The following is a 22,420-nucleotide window of genomic DNA, read 5'->3' on the forward strand; positions in this document are numbered from 1 at the left end:
TGTCACCGAGCTTTGTGTGTGTGTGTGTGTGGAAGGGGGGTGGGGGTGGGGGAGGGGGCGCCCACCAATGGGTTTCCACGCCCTTCATAGCAATTCTATTCCACTGTGCACCATGTGTGTGTGTGGTATTGAAGCCTATCCGTTTCCTGCACTCTCAAGCGCACTTTTTTTTGTTCTTGTCGATGCTCGCCACGCATGTTATCTGCCCCCCTCCCTCCTCTCCCTCCCTGAAAATTAACGTGGCTCCATCGTTTTCCCTACCTGATTTTTCTCGTTAACCGCACCTTAAAATTGGGCACACACCCGCCTTGACGCTCGTTTCCTCCTGTTCCTGTTTTCTCTCTTGCAGAGGTTGCTGGGCACTTGTGCACGGAGCGCTGCAGTGATTCCGTGCATCGCCCTGCCTTCGAATTTCTTTGATGCGTGTATTGCGCACCGACTGTGCACTGATATGAGCGCTTATATTTCTCAATCCCGCATCCGCGTGCCGGCACGCGCGCGCCTGCGCCACCGAGGGCGACATATTCCCCCAAGAAGTTGAATCACATGGGAAAGAAAGAGCTGAATTGAGACTACACTCTGCCGCGTCTCGATCTATGCGCATTTCTGTGTGTTTTTTTTTTTTACACGAGTGCGAAACAAAAGAGAACCGGCCGTGGAGGAACTAGATCGAAGAACCAATGCAAATATTTTGTCTTCTGAGACGCCTCTACGCCTTCTCAGAGTGTCGCCACTCGCGCGATGTGCGTTTATGCTTCCCTCTGATGATGCTGACTTTGGGTAGTCACTGTAGGTTTCTCTCCTTGTACCTCTTGGCTGCTCTTGAGGGTGTGTCCGCTGAGCACTCCTAGACAGAGCACAGTGTTCACCTGCTTTCCCATCACAGGATCTCCCTATCGGGTAGTCTCGCCTTCGTCTACTCTTTCTCTCCGATAACTTCATGCCTGTGTTTCTCCTCTTTCTAATACACACACGCGCATAAACCAGCGCATTTCTGCCACACTGCACTCTTAGCTCACGTGCTCACGTAGTCTCCTTCCCCCCCCCTTTCTCCCTCGCTCGTTCTCGCTCCGAAAGGTTGTTTCTCAATCAACCTTTGTCTCAGATATTGACTCTCTGTGTCTACACATGTGAACGTGGGTGTGTACGCTAAAGAATCATATTCTGTAGCCGTCGCTCTCTACTCTTCCACTTACTGCCCTACAAAACACCGATACGAAGAAAAAAAACTACTACCACTAAATCCTTCTCGCCTCCTCTTTAAAACGGCAGCGCTGAAGCTCGTTGATCGGTTTTTCTTATTTTTTTTCATCATATTCAGAGTTTACCCCCCCCCTTTGTTGCGCTTATTCTCTTCCTCTTCGCTTTTCTCACTCTGTCAGGCGTCTGTTGTTGTTGAGGAGTTGTGCGCCGCGGTGTTTTTTTTTTCCCCATTACTTACTTCGCTCTTTGTGGCTTCGCCGCGTTTCATTTTAGTTCCCCCCTTTCCCCCATCTTTTCGCTCCCTTTTCTGTCTGCTGCTTCACGGCGACCCCCTCTCCTCTCCACCAGCGACTCCGCTTGGACATAATCATTTTGTCAACAGGGAGTAGAGGACACACACACACACACACACTTAACACGCGGGGGGGGAGGAGGAGGGGTATTCGACACAACAAGGAGTGGAGAAATAACGAGGGGAGGCTAGCCCAGGTCAAAACGCTGTCCAACATCGTGGCTGAACAAACGTTGCTCGTTAAAACGGAAAAAAAGCCCCCGGCGACTGGTGAGCGTCTGCCCTAGCCCTAACCGCACCGCCAACGAGTTACGAGGTCAGCAAACGGGAGAAGACAACCGAACGCTCACCCCCAACATCTGCTCGATTACGCACAAAATATATATTTTCGATTTGTTAGCCTGGGTTTTGGTGTACCTGAGATCACGAACGGTAGACCGTTTATACCGGTTGCGCTCTCAATACCCCCTCCCTCCCGCCCTTCTCCCTCTGCACACCTTATCTCCATACCCTTGCAGCATCCCGTCCCAGGTACTCTACTCGTGACACTTTTCCTCCCCATAACTCCGAGGGGTGACCTTTTCATTTGTCTTCTTTTGCATTAATACCTTTATAAAGCCTTTTTTTTGCCCACAACACTTTGAATTGCAGATTTGCCGTTGCTTCCATCATACTCCCACATTGCTGTCCGGTTCCTTTCTGTAGATGTACATACCCGTTGACTGACGTGCGCCCACATCACTCTTGTTTGTCTGCGCCCTCGCGAGGCTGTTGTGGCTCGTCGTAAGAATATTTGTCGTTTTCTCTGCGTAGTTCAAGAGAGTACTAGTTGCATCGTTTTCCCCATTACGTGTATTTGCGTTGGACTATTTTTTTGTGTCGTTAGTCGTAGACTCCAGTGCGCGCGGTCGCTTGTGTTTGTCTTTTCGAGATAAACACATTTCGTCGTTTTCCCTTCCCCTTCCCACTCTGGCCATCACCTCTCCCCCATCCCTTTCCATTTTTTCGTTCTTTTTTCTTTTGCTTGTTGCCGTCCTTTTTTTTCTCTGTTAACAACCGCCGAACCTACCGCACACACACACACACACACAATCTTTCTCCCCTCTTTTCTCATCCCGTATACCCCTTCTTCTTTCGCTAGTGTTTCTACGGCCCATATCCTCTTCCAGCACATCCTCCCCGTCTTTCTCGTGCTGTTTGCTTTCTCAGTGTGATTTAGGATAAACGGTAGCCATATATATATATATATATATATATTCAGTTTCTCTAGTTCGTTCCTCTTGTGAGTCTGTAATCCAGCTAGGGAGAGGTGAGGTGGATTTCTGTGCTGTCTGCCCATCTACCTCTCTTCCCTTGCGTCTTGAGTGTGCTTTGAATGCAACCACCTCACCGCCCGTCCAACGCCCCTCCTCCCCCCAGGCCCTCTTTTCCTCAACGAGCGTCAGTTCGCTCATTTCTTCTCCGCTGTACTTTTTCTCACTTGGACTTCATAGACTTCCAGGAGTCCCCCCTTTCTGTCCCATTCGTTTTTTCCCCTCTCTCCTCGTTTCTACATATTTTTCGGCTTTTTCATCAGTTAGTGCGAATATTTTTCCTTCTTTTTGATAATATCGATAACTTCTTTTTTCCCTTCTCGCGCCCCTCCTGTGTAACGTAGCCACTGTGAAATAAATACGGACGCACATACTTCCCACACACGACCACCCTGTTAACACTGACGCACACTACAGAGAGACATCTGGACGGGGGGGGAGAGTAAAACGAAAGTGATTGCGCTCTTAGCTGCGTGTACGTGTGTACGATCTCATTTGTCCCTCTCAATTCGGTTATTGTGTCCCCCTCCCCTTCCCCTCCCCTTCCCCCTGCTTCTTTCGCCACACCCTCCCTGCCTTCTTTTTGAAAAGAATCCTTTTTTTGCTCTCTTCCTCTCCATTCACAGGGCCATCGCGTTTTACTTTTGTATGGGCATCGCGCGTTGATCCCCCCTTTTTTTTTGAACAAGGGGTTTTTCGTTTCGATCCCCTACCACTTCCCATTTCTGTTGTCGTTTCTCGGGCGTCTTCTTTTTCTCCCCCTTTTTTTGGCTGTTTTAGTGGTGGTCTTGTGGTTTTTTAACACTTCACTCCTCTGTCTCTACTTCCCTTTCTGTGTTTTTTTTTTCTTTTGGTTACCCCTTTGTCAGTTTTTTTTTCCAGGAGAACCGACTTGTTTCGGCTACATCTATCTGGTTCTTTGTGTGTGTGCGTGTGTCGGTGGTGCTCGCATAATCGGTAGTGGAAAAAGTAGGAACACAAAAGAATTATTGAAGGGATTTATTGACGGAGTGTTGGTGGTGGGTGTCACTCGAAACGGTCTACTTCCACCAAGGCAGTTTTGTCAAGTGCGGATCCCACACACTCGCTGATGAGTGGGGAAGAGGCAATCCAAGAGACTGTCTAGCTGAGTCCCCGTGACTTTCCACGTCTATCGTACTCCACCTTCGTAGGTGGGGGGAAAGAGAGAGAGAGAGACAAATTCCCTTTGAGGATCGAGTGTGGTTGTGGTTTCATGTATGCAACTCTCTCGCACTTTTGCTTCGTTTTACTGGACTGCAGCATTTAACCATGTACTGTGACCAAAGAATGGTATACAACATTTACGGACCGCTGGCGAACAGCGGTCACGACACTCACATGTACTCAACATACGCACCGCTGAACGCCTATGGCCAAGGGCAGGGTGGTAGTAGCATGATGTATGATTGCGCTCTCACGGGTGGCCAGAGCACTGGACACCCATACGGCTATCATGCTGACCCTTCTGTGGGTGCCACATACGAGTACACTCCTGGTAACAACATGCACAGCAATGGTAGCGTCTACCGCGGCTATGGCTCTCGCAGCGGTGGCACGAATGGGTGTGGCAGAGGCGGCGATGCAAACGGCGTGCGCAACCCGCAGGGATACGATCAACAGGCTACCTTTGACTACGAGGTGCATGACAATCAACTTAAGGCGCCCGTAGTCGTAACGCCGGCGACAGTGGTGGCGACCCTAGGGAGCATGCGTTTTTTCAGTAGGGCACCAAAGCCCATTGTGTATGGCTCGCGGAGCGTGGTGCGTATCTGCGACGCGTTTCAAGAGGGTCGATGCGCGTCGAGCGAGCGTTGCCATGACATCCATGTGAACCCTGAGTACCTGGCGCAAACCCGGTCGGAGATGGGCTCGTGGTTGTCTGACCGGGAGAACGAATTTCGCAAGACGTTAGAGACGGACGCAGAAAAGACATTTAGCATCTTCGTGGCCGATCTAAAGGAGGTGGTTGAGGTTCCCATCACTTCACTTGTGTTCACCAAAGGTCTTTACGTGGACCCAACGACACGTGCGAAGCGCGCCCGCAGTGCCGGCAACCACGCCCACGTGCACGCCGTCATGCAGGTGCCCACGAGCTGTGGCCTTTACTCAAGCGATCCGCACCAGTGCAAGTGGGAGCGGTGGTGCAATCAGGTGCACATTGATCACCGCTGGATGAAAGCGAAAAAGGCGGAGTTTGACGAATGGTTCATTGAGCTGCAGAACCGCTACTTCTCACTTTCTCCTGATGAGACCTTCACAGTGCACGACCCAAAGCTCAAGTGCAGTACTGTCTTACCCAAGTTCAGCATCGCAGGATTCTCTCGTGGTCTTTTCCAGGGCTCCATGAAGAAGTTAGCCAGCGTTTGCCTGCTGTATCAGCGCGGTAAGTGCACGGCCGGCTCGTGCTGTAACCAAATTCATGTCTCCCCCCAGTATCTCAACCTCGTACGCGAGTGCGCGCTCCTGGAGCAATCCCCTGACGCTCTCCCTCAGGAAAAGCAGCGACTGAGGCATGAGATGGAGCTTCTGCGTGCCCCTTTGATAGAAAAGCAGCTGCAAGAACAGCGGAAGGCGGTGCAGGCAATGGCGAGCAAGCCGGCGCCCTGCCCCGAGGTGGTGAGCCTTCCAAGCCAGGAAACCCACAACAACACCGTGGACGTTCAGGCAACTGCAGAGGATGACTTCAACTGCAGTGGTCCCCTATTCGAACATGTGCAGGTGGACGAGGATGTCGAGCCTGTTAGCCGCACCATCAGCGCCAACACGTCCCTCTCACGCCGCCTTAACGCGAGCGCGCTCGACATCAACCTACTCGCCGCTCGTCATGTGAACAGCGACGGCAGTTATAGCTTCAATCCCTATGGCAGTCTCACTTCCTTGCCTGAAGGGTCGATGTCACACGGCAGGTTTCCCGGCACACGTGGCAGCGGGCAACCGATGGATGGCAACAGCACAACACAGTTTACCCCTGGCAACGTGCAGTTTCTCTCAACGGGCACTAAGGGAACGCGCCGAGTGGTGGCCCTTGTTTCGCCAGAATTAGGCAACAGTATGACGGAAGGTCACCGAAACGAGGAGGATGTCGAGGGGGGCGGTGGTCATCCCGGCGATGGCGGCTTACGCAGTAGCGCGCCCGACGCGGCGACACAGTTGACCGCGATGAATTGTAGCAACAGCGGGTACCGAGCCAAAACACACCTGACAGTCCCCGAGGGCGGCCGACGCTGTGACGGTGTTGCGCAGGGCGAGCAAAGCTCCTCACTCCAGCCACTGGACTTCGATGCGAGTTTGCATTTTACACCTTATCCGTTGCTGGGCTTTGACGCATCGACGACGAGTACGCATCGCAACGGCTCGATTCGTGAGGAGGACAATTTCATGCACGCTCAAACTCGACAGGCTGCCTCCAGTTCTAGTTACCCGTTCCCGGGATCCTCGACGACGTCGCAGCAGAATCTGCTGTTCACCCCGATGCAGAGAGGGATTCCTGGCAACGCAACTGCGGCCGCCAAGGTCCGTCTCGCCGCCAGCGCGGCGCCCTCGCGACCCCTCGCACACCGCCCGGCCCCGTCTCTATCGGATGCGTTCACGACAAATACGGGCGTGGGGAGCTCCATTTCTGCAACGAAGCCGGCCTTTCTGGGAGAGCAGCCTACTGGCACCGACTAACATGATAAGGTGGTCATCTTTTAGAAAGTTCACAAACTCGATCATCATGCCGGCAGCCCTCAGAGATGATGACGGTGCAGGTTCGCGCTGCCTCAAAAACCTACAGCAGAAGCACCGCAATGACCGGCGACTCCATTTTGTTGTTCCCCGAGCAGCTGATCGTTTTGGAGGCCAGTGGTCTTCCGTGTGTCTTGGTCACCTAGCTTCATACCCACGCCCTCATTTTCCCCCTTTTTTGTATTCTCGAGGGCGTACTCAAGCTGCAAACTCGACATCTCCAGAGAAAGACCCTGGGGTCCGATACCTGACGTAGTTTGCAGCCGGCTGCTCAGCTCTCTCGTCTGCTGCTCACCCCTCTCGTTCACACTGACGCCGGTAAACACCTTCAGAGGGAGGTACTCGAGCCACGGGCCTTCAAGTGGGGGGGGGGTCAACGCAACATATACCTACTCCTGACATCAGTGGTCTGGTCCTGGATGGGGATGCATCGGAGCATCTCGAGATAATGAAGGCTAAGTGCTCATTTGACGGAAGAGGTGTCGGTGTAACTCGTACGTATTCTTCTCCTGCCTTTGCTTGTCTCCGAGAGAAGGAGCTCGAGTCAATTTTGGGAGAGGCGCCATATAAGGTGCCCTGATGTGGGATGACTCCCGACTGTGAGCGGATGTTCTGCGAAGCTGGTATGCGGGTGGCGTTGGAGACAGAGGCCGTGATGTGATTGCAAGGTCAGTATTGCTGTAGCGCGCATGTACGGGTGTTTCGCACCACGCGCTGGCCCCACGGGACTGCTCTGAGCCGAGTGAAGCTCGACCCATGCTTGATTGCGGAGTGAACACTTTGAGGTGGAGGTTCATCGCTACTCAATTCTCTATTACAGAGCAGTGTCACCCAATCTAAATTTTATTTGGTCATTGGAGGGGGGGGGTGCTGCAGTCAATGTTGCCCTTGTATTGCAAAGACCGCAAGGAGGGTTCGTCTCAAAAAGCTGATGCGCTGGCGTGGGCGAGGCACTGCTCTACGGTTTAAGCGTTCATCCACATCTCGGCGTGTCATGAAAGAAGAGGAGCAACGAAAAGTGTTTTTTTATTCCCGCTTCTCCTCCTCATGTCCTGGAAGCTTTGGGAATGCGAATACCTCTCCCAGAACGAAGCCGATGTTAAGCTTGCTTGTTTGATGTTTGTTTGTTCTAGTGTCCGGTGAGGGTAGTACGAACGAGTGAACACCAGAGCAGAGCGCACTATTCCTAGCGGCCAGTATCAAAAAAAAAGAAAGATCTGATGAACAGGGAACGACGATTGTGCGCAGAGTACGATCGTTCACAAATGCCTGCTATGAAGCCAAGACTGGTTCACGTGAGGTGCAGAGAAGGACATCTGCGCAACTTCTTTCCTTCCTATATTTTTGCTCCGCTGGCGCCAAACGTCTAAGTTCGTATCGATTTAGTTCCCGTGGTTGTTCTACTTCTCTACTCCGGTGTATTGGGCCGCGGTGCCCACGCTTTGTGTGTGAGGCGTCGCGCTAAAAGGGGGCTGGGCTTCCTCTTCACTTGCACACAAACCTGTTAAGTTGAAAAAAAATCGATTTTTCTTTTTCGTTTTTTTTTCTCCCGTTTTCACTTTTCATTTTACCCCCATTTTCGTTATTTTATCTCATTTCTTCAACGCTCGCGAGTGTGCCTCTGCAGAGGTGCGCAGATTGAACTGCACACAAGGTTTGAAGAAGGTCGGCCCCTTTATATATAAAAATATGTTTCGTTCTTTATGTTTTTTTTTTTGGTTGCTTTGGCGATTCGCACACACACACACACACACACAAAGAAGAAAGCGAAGGGGAGACGGATGAGGGGTTAAATGGGGAAATCCACTGAAGAAATGGGACGTGAGGCCGATCAAGTGGTGGGTCGCTGCTCACAGATGCAAACTTTAGTGGTGAGCTCGCCATCTCACACCCAAGCACTGGAGAGTAAAAAGATGTGCGGGTGCTGGTTTGAGTGTGACGATGCTCACATAGCGTAAAGTGTGTCATTTTTCGCCCTCCTTTTATCCCTCTTGGGCTGTTGTCCCCCCCCCCCTCCCTCCCCCGCTTCCCAGTTGAAGAGCTTCCTATATCGATGATGTCCACGTGCACGCAAGTGCACCATTTTTCCCTGTTGGGGCGGAGACAAGGCCTTTTTTTTTGCCGGCTCTCTTGTGCACTTTTCTGCATCCCGCGTGTCCCATTTACCAGGCGCCGAGACGAGTGCATCGCGCTCTGAGACAGGAGCTGTTCTGCTGCACTGGTGCCGTTCTTCTTCTTTCTCTCGGTGTCTGTGTTTCGCCTGTTCTTCACATCAATTCTCCTCTTTTCACGTGGTTTTTTTTCTTCCTTTGCATGATTTTACTTCGCTCGTTTTTCGTCGTCTCCCCAGAAGAGAGGAGACATATACATGATCGTAAGATGAGTGTGTTCGCTTGCTTTGATGTGCGCGCGTTTCTGTTTGTGTAGCTGCTCAGTGGAGAAACGACTTGAGAGGTCCTTTGTTTTCTCTTCACTCGACTGTCTTGTTGCTTCGCCTTTTTTTTTCTTTTGCTTGCTTCCCTCTTCGTTATCTGAAACGCACACGACGACCTGTGCTCGTTCCCCTCAGTGCGGCCCAAATGGATTTTTATTTGTTTTTCTTTTGTTATTGTTGTTTTGACTCCCCACAAGGCGTTTGTTGTATATAATAAAACAACTCCATTACAAAGAGACGGAAAAAAACGAAGGAAAACACTAATTTATTCTGTAGGCGTTCTCTATGTGGGTAAGCCTATGAGTGCGTACGCGCGTGTGTGTCTGTGTGTCTGTGTCTGTGTGTCTGTGTGGCATGAATTTTTTGCTCGCATGGATCATTCTGGTGTTGTTTTCTGTTGCTTTCCATGCTCTCGATAGGACATATTTGCCTGCGTATGTTCGCACTCGCTCGAGCATTCTACTTTTTTTCTTTTTTTCTCCCTCCGGCGTCGTCCTACTCTCTCTCTCTCCGTTTTCCTTTCTTGCCCCTCTCTCTTATATGTCGTGCGAATGTGCGTGTGTGCGCACTTCTGCGCGTATCTTTGCCTTTTTGACTTTGACGCCTCTTTTTTTGCCCCCTTCTTTTTTAATGTTTTTTTTTCACGCTTCGTTTTCTGTTGATCTGTCGAAGTGCTTCACACTTTCTCCTCTCCTCCCCTCCTCCCCCTCTCCCTTTCGGTTCTTTATTGTTTTCCCTCATTTTTTCCTTTCTCTGCCACCGCCTTTGTGTGGGTGTTCCGATGGCGTTTAGTGGGCCTATGCGCGAAGTATCAGGGTGGACTACGACATCTGTGTGTGTGTGGGGGAACCAAACAGTCCCCCCTCCTCCTCCCTCCTCCCTCCTCCCTCCTCCCTCCTCTTCCCTCCTCACCCTCGGCTACTAGCCGCAGCGCTTCTGGCACCGACAACGGACGGCGTACCCCAGAAAACGAACAGTCACACCGATGCATCTCTACCCATGTCCGTGGTCATGGTCTTGAATGGCGCCACGTCAGCGCCACTCGCGGTGGCAGACGCGCCTGCCCCACCCGTGTCTGTGAACACAGTGTCAAAGCGCTTCAAAAGTATCTCACCTCGTCCTTGCTGCTCATTCATGAGGAGCGCGGCCCCACACACTGGGCCGGGAAGAGGAGGGAGGAGGAGGCGGGGGAGGGGGGCGAGGGCAGGCGAGTAGGATGCACCAGGTGGCGACGTGCGAGGCGGGTGAGTAGGTACGCTCGGAGGCGAAGGCAGTGCTCTGATTACCGAGCCGGCCTTGCTGCAGCGCTTGTGTGCTGCTGTTTCCCATCCACGGCGATGGGGCGGCGGATTACATCAGTGTGAAGCGTGGTTCGACTGATGCTACGCGGTGGAATGTTTGGGTTGAGGCAACAGTTTGTTTCTCTGCTGCCTCAATGATTGTGATTTTTTTATATGTTTTTCTTGATGCCTTCCTCTTTCACCGTATCTTGATGTTTTTGTTTTCCTTATGACAGTCGTCAAGGGCGCTCTGCTCACTTTCTTGTTTGTTCGTGTAGCGGATAAAGAGATGTATTGTTGAGACCCGCGCTCACAACACAAAAAATAAGATTATGTCTCTTCATCTCTTTGTGCACATCTTTCGGAGGGAGGGGGGGGGGAGGAGGAGGGGATGTAGCGCGGTGGCAATCTGAGAAAGGGACCCACGCACAGTGTCAGCTCTTCTGTGTGATTGTTCTTACTTCCCCCGCGAATGTCCGTCTCTCCCCCTCTCTTTGGAGGTATGTGACGGGTGCCTAATTGACTAACGATGCGTTGCTGGCTTTTTTTTTCGCTCTTTACCTCTTCGGCGACTTTGGGTAATCAAATCGACAGCCATCCTAGCACACGAACTAGAGGAGGCAGGCAAATAAACTGTACGCAAAGGCCCACGGTTTCGAGCCGGTTTGTCCCCCCCCCCCCCCCTCCCCCCTGCCGCCCCTGGGCTGAAAAGCAAGGAGAAGGAGCCATTGTGCAGGTGTGACGCGGCCAGCTTCAAAGGTATGAGCCCTTTTGTAATGCTGTGCGGGTTGCCGCTGCCAGCGTTCCAACGCGAGCTTTCGGATCCAACTGCGCACGGAACCAGGTATCGAGCCCGTGGAGGGAGGGGGCAGGCGTGCGATGAAAGGTGAGATGAGCGCTAGTACCGCCTCTCGTCGTGCTCTCTTCTCGGTACCTCTCGTCCTCCGCTTTCGTAACTCAGCTCCATCTAAATCTGCGGTGCCCCTTTCCCTTTTCCGCTTTTTTTTGTATTGGCCGCATTACCAACTTCACTCGCCTCCCCCTCCCCCCAAGCCTGCACACTCCCGCTGACATCCGCACATAGTTTACGGGTGCACTCAAAGAGAGAGTGATCGTTTCGTGCTGTTTCTTGTGCATTTGAATGGCAGCGCGTCCCCACAGGGCTCTCATTTCTTTGTATCTCTGCCTTCTTTTTCCTTCTTCCCCCCCTCCCTCCAAAAAAAACACGAACCCCCCTCTCACCCCACTTCCTTTTTAAATCGTTGCATTACTGTTTTAGGGATCATCAGTCTTTTGTGACGCCTGCTAGATGTCTTGAAGGCGCCATGCCGAGGACAGAAGTGGGCATGGACGGCAGAGAGATCGGCGTACGTCTACCACCCGGTATCTATCGCACTGCGTCTTCGGTCTCCCCAATGGATACTAACTGTGAGTCGGCATGCGCTTCAACCGGGGTGCCTGGGCCAGAGGGCATTACAGCAGTTTTGGCTGACACCCGACACCGTTTTCGGCAGCTTAGGGAACTCCGACGGGAGCTCAGTGGCCGGCCCCTGCCAAATCCCGCTTCTGAGGCGGCGGCGGCAGCAGGAGTATTGGAAACACTGTCGATGCGGGCATCATCTGCGTCCCCCCCACTACCGACAACGGATTTCCCGGCTCAGGCGCCGCCGTCTTTGACCTGTGCGCCAACCGCGGTTTCATTCGGCCTGCCACTCGACCGGCTCCCAGCTGATGATCCCGTCACGCGCTCAGTCTTGCGCACCGCCGCTGCGGAGCGGGCTTTACGTCTGCAGCAGATTGAAAACGATGAGCTGAAGCGCGCCATACTGGTGCAACGACTGGAGTCCGCAGAAATGCAGTCCGTGATTGATCGTCTTTCCTCCGAGCTTACCGCCACAGGGCAGACAGTACTGAGGCAGACGGCCACCATGAAGTCCCTGGCTGCGGAAATGGAGCGGCAAGATGCGTATCACTTGATTAAAGAGAGGCGGAGCAGTCGAGCAGAGGCTGCGGCCTTGGTGGCGGCAGGCTCCTCCTCAGGTGGCTCTTCTGCACAACCCTTGCTGAGCCATCCGCAACCCGTGCAGCTCACGCAGCAGATGGAGAAGTTGGCTAGCGAGAATGCAGCGCTGAGGCAGCAGGTGAGCGATCTTTCTTTAGGCCTTTGCGGCAAGCTGAGGGGTACGCCCGGGATTGAGCAAATCGACAAAGAAGAGGATGCTGCTGAGGGGGAAATCGGGTCTGGCCGATGGTTGCGATTGGCACGCGCCGAGTTGCAGAGGCTGGTGCACGCTCTCGCCGCTATACTGCTTGGTGACCGGTTGGCACTTGGGCGCGCTCGCGTGGATACCGAGCGTGTTTACGAGGTGGAGCTGAGTGGCATGACATGCTTGGCACCACTTGACACACAGCGCAACTCCAAGGACGCTTCTTTTCCACCAGCGAGGGTGAATCGGGTCGTTTGTGTATTTGGCCCATACAATATGGACGACCTTCTTTTGCGCTTTCAGGCAGTGGCGGAGGATGCGGGCGCATCAACGCGAAGCGCTCGCAAGTGTGCAAAAACATCCGCACAAGTCCCCCAGAGCTGTACCCTGTACGCTATGCGGGACACTTGCGGTCGACTGAGCATTAGCCTATACGAAGACGTGGTCGATAGACAAGCGCGAGGAGGTCCATCTCGCAGCACGGATACATCTGCACCTGCTGCTACGGCAACCGTGGCCATTCGCACTTTGATTGCCACCGCCCTCGCCGATAGTCGCGACTTCAGCACGGTGGCCACTACCTCAGGCGTACATACCGTTCATCTCGCTACCGACAAAGGTGTCCCGATCGGCACCGCCACCTTCCGAGTGCGAGTGACCGAGTTGCAGCACCAGCGTTACCGTGGTTACGGAGATGTTAACGGCCTTACAGACTCGGCCGGTCGCCAACGGCCGTCGCCTTGTCTGCCACATATAGCGGGGGCGGATAGCGTCTCCAAGCAACCTCATCGTGGACAGAGTCGTGGCTGTATGCTCTCCCCCTCTCGCGACGACGACTTCACCCCAGTCAACGAACCGCCCCCTTCGGTCCACTCCTCGGACTGTCCCCGAACTCCACTTCCCGCCCCTGCCGGTGATGCTAAGTCAGGCCGCTCCTCTGAGGCCCCCCCGGGTTGCGTGCTTGAGACAGGGGGATGCCAAACAAATCTACTTCCTGTACTCTCTGCTGCTTCGGGGGATTCCCAGAAGACGGTAAGGAACCCTGTGGAGGCTGTTCCCTCTGTTGGGATGTCTACCACGTCCGAAGTACCCCTGGAGGGTTGCGAGCCGCTCGACAAAAGTGAGACTGCATCGACTGCCCCAGCAAAGACCACACGAATTCCTTTGGGTAGCGCATCAGTCCCCCTGCCGCCACACGTTTCCGTGCCGTCTCCTCCACCCTCCTCCGTAGCTCTGCTTTCTGAGCCCGCTGCATCAAGCTTTTCCGTGCCGCCGCCACCACCTGCGGCTTTAGTACCCGCTCCCCCACCGTCATCGACACCGCCCACAGCGCCCCTTGCGTTGCCCACGTCTGCGATACGGATCCACATTAAGGAGGTGCGCGACTTGTGTGAGTGCCGCTCGGGCGAGGCGGTTGAGGATATGCTTAACGACTGTTTTCTGTGCGTGGTGGTCCTCATAGACGGCGAACCTGTTTTTACCGCGCCCAGGCGATGGAACTCGATGCATACCGTGTGGAGTGCCGCAGAGGGTACCTGGACCAGCGCGCTGTCGATTGGGCAGGAAGTGCGTTTTGAGGTTCGTAATGAAGACATGGTTCGCTGCCAAGCCTCTCTGCCCGCGTCTGAGATCCTTGATACAAGGGGCGAGAGGGAGGTGGCTTTGGTGTCTGCCAGCGGCGGGAACACTTGCGGGCTGCTGACATTGGACTTCAAAGGGCCAGTTTAGGCGCACTCTGTCTTGTTCTCAAACGTCTTTGTCTACACCACGCACCCGACGGTGTCGTGGAACGGAGAAACACACCAACACACACATACACAAAAGAAAGGCAATGAGCAATCATTGTGTGGAGTGGTCTGAGCGAAGAGAGGGTCTGTGTGGAAGCTATGTGTGATGCGCTTTTCGTGTTCGTTGCGGTGGACTGCGCCGATGCACGCCTTCTCGCCTCTCCTCATCCCTGCCGACTCGTGTCGTCATGATCTTCTTCTTGCTCTGAATGTCGCCACCCACGCACGCGGTGTGCACACGCACACAAACAAAAGAGTAGATGAAATCCAGGTATTTGTCATAGATACAATAAGGATGATGTCGCCATAGAATCGCTCCACCACGGCCCCAGTGCGTCGTATAAGACGGGGAAAAAACCACAGAAGTGGTCGGCATTGAGCTGCAAGAAAGAAAAGTGATGTCTAGATGTTTATGTCATATCGCAGGTATTGCTATCGCGCCAACACACTGGATGGTGTGGCTGTGGCTGTGACTGTGACTGTGTGTGTGTGTGTGCTTGAAATTCCGTTTCGGTTTACTTTTGAGCACTGTTCACTACGGCACGCGTCTGTTTCCAGGTTTTACCTGCACCGACTAAAAAAGGATGAGTGAGGCTACGAAGGCACACAGCTGGGCCTGCATCGTTGCGGTGCTCATTCGATGGAGGCGGAACCCTCAGCAACATATCGGAACCCTTACACACTCCCTCTTCTTGCTCCCCCCCGCATTCTGTTTTCTCTCACCTATCGCTCTTTCAATGTACTTCTTCGTTCCTTCACAGGTAGAGAGTGCATGAGGAGAGAGTCGTACGGCAACCCCCCCCTCCCCCCCCCCCCCCCCCCCGGCACCCGCCGTTCGTTCCGCACTTTCCACCCTGTTGCCAAGAAAAATATCTTCGTTTTGTTTTTGTGCTTCGCAACGCGGCGAGGACGTCAACTTCTTCCGCGTGTTTTAGGCACGTTTCTCACACACTTTTGCGTCACCTCACCCCTTGTTGCGCATTTTGTGAGAGGCCGTGCGTGTGTGTGTTTGAGCCGCGTGTGGTACCGGAGTAAAGGAGCTGTACAGGGTAGCGCACCGTTTTAACACGAGCTTTCAATCGTGCCACAGGAGGGGCGAGAAGCCGTCTTGGGGCTGCTGGAAAGCTAGAAGAATCTTGTCTGGTGAAGAGGACAGTGTGAGTATCCTTGGTGCATCGTCTTTCAGCTCCCATCTCTCCAGATTGCTCTTGTTTCGTCCCCCCCCCCCTCTCTCTCTTCCGTGCGTAGGTGTTTGTGTTTGTGCGCACAGGGCACGAAAGAGCGGGTGTGGGTGTGTGTGTGGAAAAGTCTTGTGGTGTCGTCTGAATCATTTTGGTTTTTTTTTACCCCTGGCGGTATTAGTTCCACCCTTCCCCCACTTTTATGATACTTATCGCTGCAACTCCAACAGCCACTGCCGGTCGCCGTCACTTTGTACGACGAACTTTAGCTCTTTTCTTTTTGTCTCCGAGTAGGGGGCGCATCTGACGTTGCTCTTTTTTTTTCCTTCTCTCTTCTCCCCCTTCCACGTCTTTGTCCTCTCTCTCTTTTTTTTGTTCGATTTCTGATTTGATTTCTTCTCGTTCTGCTTCCATATTTTTGCCTTTTGTTGTTTCTGTTTTTTTGTTTTTTTCGGTGTGTGTGTGGTGGTGGTGGTGGTAGAAAAACAACTCAGCCCTCTCTCTCGCTGCTGCTGCTGCTGCTGTCGGTCGCTGGTGCACACAGGTATAAGTTACACGCCCCGTTGCGGACATGCATCGAGGGAGTCGGACAGAGAGCACTAACGATAAGAGAAGACGGGGCATTTGCCAAACACCATCCCCCTCCAAAGACACGCACACGCACACACACACACACATAGCCATATACAGCACCGGCAACTCAGGCGAAAGGAGGTCGTCTCAACGCACAGTACCGTGAAGGAAGAACAACAAAAGAATCACCGTGTAGTCTTATCAAGTTTGTATGTCGGTGTTACATTTTTATCTTATATATATTTCGTGTACATATCTACGAATTTGCTCATCACTCATTCCCGCGTACGCGCGACATCATCGCACACCAAAGAAGCCATAACGACGAACCGCCACAACACGCGTAGAGCAACACCACAAGCAGCGACATAGAATACGAGTGCCAGGCGCTGCGTCTGTGTGTGTGTGTGTGTGTGTGTGTGCGTTTATTGTACTTCAACTTTAGCATCTGGCGGCCTTGCAGTGTGTCTAGCCATGTCACAACTAAAGATCAACCTTGATGCCATTGAGCGCGAGGGAACTAGCGCGACAGAAGGCTTCTGCGCCGATGGGGTTCGCGTTGGCTCGCTTCTGGTGTCGTCTGAGGGAGTGCGAGATAGTCGAGGCAACTCGTACGTGCTTTCGCTTAGCGATCTTGAAGTGGTTCCGGACGCCGAGGGTGGCTTCTTGGGCAGAGGTAGCAGCGGCTCTGTTCGCCGTGCGGTTCACCGACGCAGCAACACGATGGTGGCACTGAAGGAAATCAAAGTGACGGGGAAGGCACACATTAGTGAAATCCGACGAGAGTTGGAGGCGCTCCACGCGGGCAACTTCGCCACGCCGTACCTGGTGAGCTTCTACGGCGCATTCGCACACGAGGGATCGGTGTTTATCGCCATGGAAGCGATGGACGGGTCCCTACACGAGCTACCCAAGCCTGTCCCACCACCCGTTCTGGCGTGCATCACGCGGTTAATGCTGAAGGGGCTGACTTACCTTCATCGCACCCGCCACCTTATTCACCGCGATTTGAAGCCAGGCAACGTTCTCTTCAATAGTCGAACCGGCGACATCAAGATATCCGACTTCGGGGTGAGCTCCAACCTAGAGTCCACCAAGGCAGACGCCCACAGCTTTGTTGGGACTGTGACGTACATGAGCCCCGAGCGATTGCGCGGGGAGTACTACTCGTATGGGGCTGATATTTGGTCTTTGGGACTGGTCGTCGCCGAATTGGCTGTGGGTGCATGCCCGTATGCGGGCATGCGCGATGACAGCATCGAGGCGCGTTTTTGGGCACTCCTGCAGCACCTCAACAGCGACGGCGCAGCGCTCGAGCTGCCACCCGAGATGGACGTCGACTTGGCCGACTTCATTAGCGCGTGTGTCGCCAAGTCCCCTGACAAGCGACCAACATGCACCGAGCTGCTGCGTCATAGCTTCATTACAAAATACGCAGTCGCCGCGCCAGAGCCGCCGGAGTCCAGGCAGTGCTTGGCCACTCGTCCCACGGTTCCTACAGCCGAAGGACTCGTATCGCGCCTCAACAGCTCGTCTTCTACACCAGAAGCAGCTGCATCCTTTCTCGTCGAGGGCAGCTCTCTCAAGGCTACCATGACATCCATGAGTGCGTTTTCTTCTGCGGTGCCCTCCACCAATGAGCAGCGCCCCCAGGAGGAAACGGATGCGGATGCCGCAGACCGCACAGTAGTGGCGCAATGGGTCCACACTGTAGTGGCGCAGGAGGCGTTGCAAGGCGCGAGGGGGTGCGTCCGCGAGGCCTCGCTCTGGAAGCCGTATGCGGCCGACCCCAAGCCAGCAGCCACGAGCTCGGGCGAGGTGGGGGGCACAGCGGCTATCGCCCCTGCGCCCACTCTGGGTGGCGCCAAGGCGGTAAAGGGTAAAGGGCTCCAGGACGACAGGAGCCGAGATGGTCAGCGGAGTGACAGCGGCAGCGCGCCCATCGCATGCGACTGCGCTGGTGGCGGTGATCTTTCCGCGTACGAAAAGGTGTTGCGGGCCTCTACAGCGGAGCCTTCGGTCAACCTGGATGATGAGCTTAACAAACTGCTTCTCTGAGACGCCTCGCTACGGTTGCGCGATCGACGTTTGCTCCGCTTCTTTCGCGTTTCTCCACTTCCGTGTCGCCGCCGTCTGAGGCAAAAGCGGAATCACCGCGTCGACCGAGGGATTGTGTGGTGAAGGGATACAAGTGTACGGGGCTGATCGTTGTTTCGGTGGTGGTGGTGGTGTTCTTTGAAATCGACGGAGTGCAGGGGGGTCTCCACTTCCTGTGTGCACCTCGGCGTGAGAATCGTAACACAAGCCTGTTACAGCGACAAGGGAGCCGAAGGCGTAATTTTAAAAAAGGTGATGCCTATCTCGTAGAGCTCAAGTGCCTCTCTTCCCCCACGCGCTACAGCGATGCTGACTCCGTGATCAGAGGGCGCTCACCCCTCACAAACTACGTTCATCTGCCGTTTGGCAGGTGAGTCTTCAGAGGCCTACTGATTCTCTATTACGCGAGGCTACAGCCTTCTTTACCTGACTCATACTTGTCAGTTGGAAGGCAGCGAGAGGAGTGTGGGTAAGTGAGAAGGAGGAGGGAGGAGACGGGCGCGAGTCTCACTAAGGGTTCACCACTGCTATGGCGGCGCTGTCAAACGTATTCCTTTTTTTTTGTTTTATGGTTTGCTTACCGGTTTTCTCTGTCGCACTGGTGCTCCTGGTCCCCCCCTCCCTCCCTCCCTCCCTTTCCCACAACACCAAAAGTCGCTCGGTATTGGTATGAGACATAAAGATGAGGTTCTTAGTTGCCCACCAAGTGTGCACGAGGCCCCCGATACGACTCTGATTTTTTTTTCCTCGTCCGCTGGCAAACCTTCGAGACGTGATCGCACACCAAAAACTACGAAGCTTAGATGTGTCGTTGGAGAGATGTTGAGTGTCGGGTGATAACTCGTGAAACATTCGAAGAATACGGTTAGGCTCGCAGCATACGTACGCGCTTCTCCACCTGCTCATGTCAACTATGCGAGAAGGCATAATGTCACACCCCTGTTCTTTCATTGTCGTTTACCTTTGGTTTCTCCTCCTCCCCCCTCTTCCACAGGACTGTGTGTGTGTGTGTGTGCTTTGGTTCTCGCTTGTACTTTCTCCCATACATCATGATGTATGGGACAAGATGGACCTACAAAATGTCGTACTTGGTCGATCTCGTGGGTGTAGAGGTGTGCTGCACGAATTTTCTTTTTGCCTCGGAGACGCTTCTTTCAAGGGGGCCCCGTTTGATCACCCCTCCCTCCCCTCCCCCCATTTTTTGTTCAAGTATGGAGTCATCTAGTGGGTCGTCGTCGTCGTCGTCGACGTTACACACGGACAACAGCTTCCCTCACATTTCGTCACACTCTACTTCGGGTTTCCTCGCCTTCACTCTTTTATGCTACGCGCCACATGACTTTTTCGAAGGGAGAAGCCGAGGCAGGCAATCTACCTCCCTCCCCCTCCCCCTTCGGCTTCTCTCGCCAAATGTATCTGGCAGAGCTAGCGGAAACAACAGCAACACCGGCACCACTACAGGTTGCGTTTCACTACTCCATAGCATCTCTGCTCTCGTGCCCCTTTTCACTTTTCGTGTTCTTTGTATTGCTTATTTTTTTTGTTAATGTGAGTGAGTGTGTGAGTGAGTGTGTGAGTGTGTGTGTGAGTGCAGCTCTTTTTCTACCCCCTGCTAATCTGCTTAATCGAAATTCAGAAAGGGACGGAAGTGTGCAGCGGTGAGGAGTGATGCTGCGGTGATCTCTGTTTGTTTGCTTGTTTGTTTTGTGGGTGTTTCCTGTTGTTTTTGCTGGATCTTTTCCTTCCTCCCCCCCCCCTCCCTCCGATGCTTCGCGTGTATGCCAGCGCACAGTATCTCCCCGTTTATTTTTTTTTTGGTTTCTTCGACTGTCTACTTCTCCCGTAATGGTTCTTGTCTTGCAGTGCGTAGGGAATATCCTTCAACCCTATAACTGCCATACTTCACGCTTTTGTTCCTCTTTGCTCCTGCCAGTATCCCGATTTCAGCATTTCACGTACATCATATCGCTTTCTCCCCTCCCCTCCTCACCGCTCTGTAGGCGTGTATAGGAATGTGTGTGTGTGTGTGTACGCGTATGTTTCTGTGCTCAACGAGGTGAGAAAGGGGACGGAGGGGGAGGGGAGGGGAGGGGAGGGGGGGGGCGGGCGACTTTGTTCTACTTGCTAGGTGTCTTGAAGTGTGGTGCACGCCATAGTGGGCAACGTGTACACATTCCCGCACTCCCCTCCCCTTGAATGGAAGCATATCGTGGTGCATGTTTATCATCCTTTTTTTGTTTCGGTCTCCGAGGCTCCCTCGCCTTCCCCGTCTTGGCTTCAGTGCGTATCTCTGTGGATTTGTTTTTTTTTTTTCACACCCGTGCGCTATACCGCTATGAGGGGCTTTTAAAAGTTCTATGTGTGTGTGTGTGTGTGTGTGTGTGTGGGCTGTGCTTTGCCGACAACGATGTTTTTCTGTCACTTACATAATTTGCGGACGGGGAAAGCTGCGTCTATATCACAAGCATGCCTGCCTCTTTTTTTTTGTTTTTTTAATAGGCATCGCTGTGATCCCCTTTTCTTACATGCGATGTCGTATTTGTGCCCCGCTCCCCTTTTTTTCTTGGGTTTCCCCCCCGCATGTGCGGTGATGTCAGCGCTTAGCATAACTTGACTTCCTTTCATTGTCACTCTGTCGTACACTTGTTCGCCAGCGCAGGTGTGTTTGCAACTCCGTCATCACATTTCTTTTCGGCACTTTTTGTTTAGTCATCTGGGCTTTGCTGTCATAGTGAAATGGGGGCGGGGGGGGGGCTCCCAGCGTACGCTGCTGCATAGTCCCCTCCCGCTCTCCACACTAGACCCGCGATACATTTATGTATTTATTGCAACGTGACTTCTTTGCCATGTGATGTTTGAGTCGAACCACGCTTCACACTGATGTAATCCGCCGCCCCATCGCCGTGGATGGGAAACAGCAGCACACAAGCGCTGCAGCAAGGCCGGCTCGGTAATCAGAGCACTGCCTTCGCCTCCGAGCGTACCTACTCACCCGCCTCGCACGTCGCCACCTGGTGCATCCTACTCGCCTGCCCTCGCCCCCCTCCCCCGCCTCCTCCTCCCTCCTCTTCCCGGCCCAGTGTGTGGGGCCGCGCTCCTCATGAATGAGCAGCAAGGACGAGGTGAGATACTTTTGAAGCGCTTTGACACTGTGTTCACAGACACGGGTGGGGCAGGCGCGTCTGCCACCGCGAGTGGCGCTGACGTGGCGCCATTCAAGACCATGACCACGGACATGGGTAGAGATGCATCGGTGTGACTGTTCGTTTTCTGGGGTACGCCGTCCGTTGTCGGTGCCAGAAGCGCTGCGGCTATTAGCCGAGGGTGAGGAGGGAGGGAGGAGGGGGGGGGGGGGACTGTTTGGTTCCCCCACACACACACAGATGTCGTAGTCCACCCTGATACTTCGCGCATAGGCCCACTAAACGCCATCGGAACACCCACACAAAGGCGGTGGCAGAGAAAGAAAAAAAGGAGGGAATAATGGGCAGTACGAACCACTTGTCCCCTCTTTGCTGCCTTTTGGAGTTTACTTGTGTTCTCGATGCCCTGCGTTTCTCTATCAAACACATGCCAGTAGCTGCTTGATTCAAAAAATCAAAAAAAGTGGCTTGCGCACACAACCATGTAAACACATGCGCACACACACACACACGGGACGCTTGGTCGAGGTTTTGGTCTTTGTAGCTGCTACTATAGAGTTGTCTTTTCACCTACGTAAGCGTGAATCACGCGAGAACACAAGAGAAGCGTCTCTGCTTCTCCTTCACTCTGTTCCTGTTCCTGTCCCCCTCCCCCCTTCACTCGTTTTCTTTGTTGTTTTGGCATTGAATCAGGTGCCGTTTTTGGAGAGCAGGGGGAGGAGGGCTGAAAGATTTTGCCACGTTTTATCCCAGACTTTAGCTCAGCACCCAAGGTGACAGTCGGCTTTCGCATTTTTTTTATTGGGTCAAGACTTCTGGGTTGGTGCTCCTTTTCCAAAAAAAATTGAGTGCACCGGGTGTAGGATATTCAGTGCTACACAGTCGTGATGACGTATCACGTAGTTCAACGTGGAAGACGCTATGCCGATTTCTTCGCTGTTTCTTTCACTTGTGCCAGCCCCCTGCTGTTTGTGGCTTTCCCTTATTCCTCCTTAAAAAATCGTCTCTTGGCTTTGTGTGTACACATGATCGTATTTTCCCCTTTTTGGACTTCTCCCCAAACCTGACACACACCCACACACGCACAAACGAACACGCACACACAATTTCTCAAGCTGAGCATCTTGTTCTAGCAGACATACTTGGGTCTCGAAGCCTGACTC

General features: G+C 53.4%; 3 protein-coding genes across 3 annotated transcripts; all 3 read left to right on the top strand.

The window, feature by feature from the left end:
* Positions 1–4,116: 4,116 nt before the first annotated feature.
* JKF63_00078 (uncharacterized protein) lies at positions 4,117–6,498 on the top strand (the record flags this gene model as incomplete). The annotated part of the gene is made up of 1 exon (XM_067896131.1): positions 4,117–6,498. One exon carries the CDS (start codon positions 4,117–4,119, stop codon positions 6,496–6,498), a length of 2,382 nt encoding a protein of 793 aa, XP_067752288.1.
* A 5,096-nt stretch (positions 6,499–11,594) lies between these two features.
* JKF63_00079 (uncharacterized protein) lies at positions 11,595–14,204 on the top strand (the record flags this gene model as incomplete). The annotated part of the gene is made up of 1 exon (XM_067896132.1): positions 11,595–14,204. One exon carries the CDS (start codon positions 11,595–11,597, stop codon positions 14,202–14,204), a length of 2,610 nt encoding a protein of 869 aa, XP_067752289.1.
* Positions 14,205–16,491: 2,287 nt separating this feature from the next.
* JKF63_00080 (uncharacterized protein) lies at positions 16,492–18,075 on the top strand (the record flags this gene model as incomplete). The annotated part of the gene is made up of 1 exon (XM_067896133.1): positions 16,492–18,075. The coding sequence occupies one exon, from the start codon at positions 16,492–16,494 to the stop codon at positions 18,073–18,075; it is 1,584 nt and encodes a 527-aa protein (XP_067752290.1).
* Between the last annotated feature and the right edge of the window lie 4,345 nt (positions 18,076–22,420).

Source organism: Porcisia hertigi, chromosome 36 (genome assembly GCF_017918235.1).
Source record: "Porcisia hertigi strain C119 chromosome 36, whole genome shotgun sequence".
In the NCBI taxonomy this organism is placed as follows: domain Eukaryota; phylum Euglenozoa; class Kinetoplastea; order Trypanosomatida; family Trypanosomatidae; genus Porcisia; species Porcisia hertigi.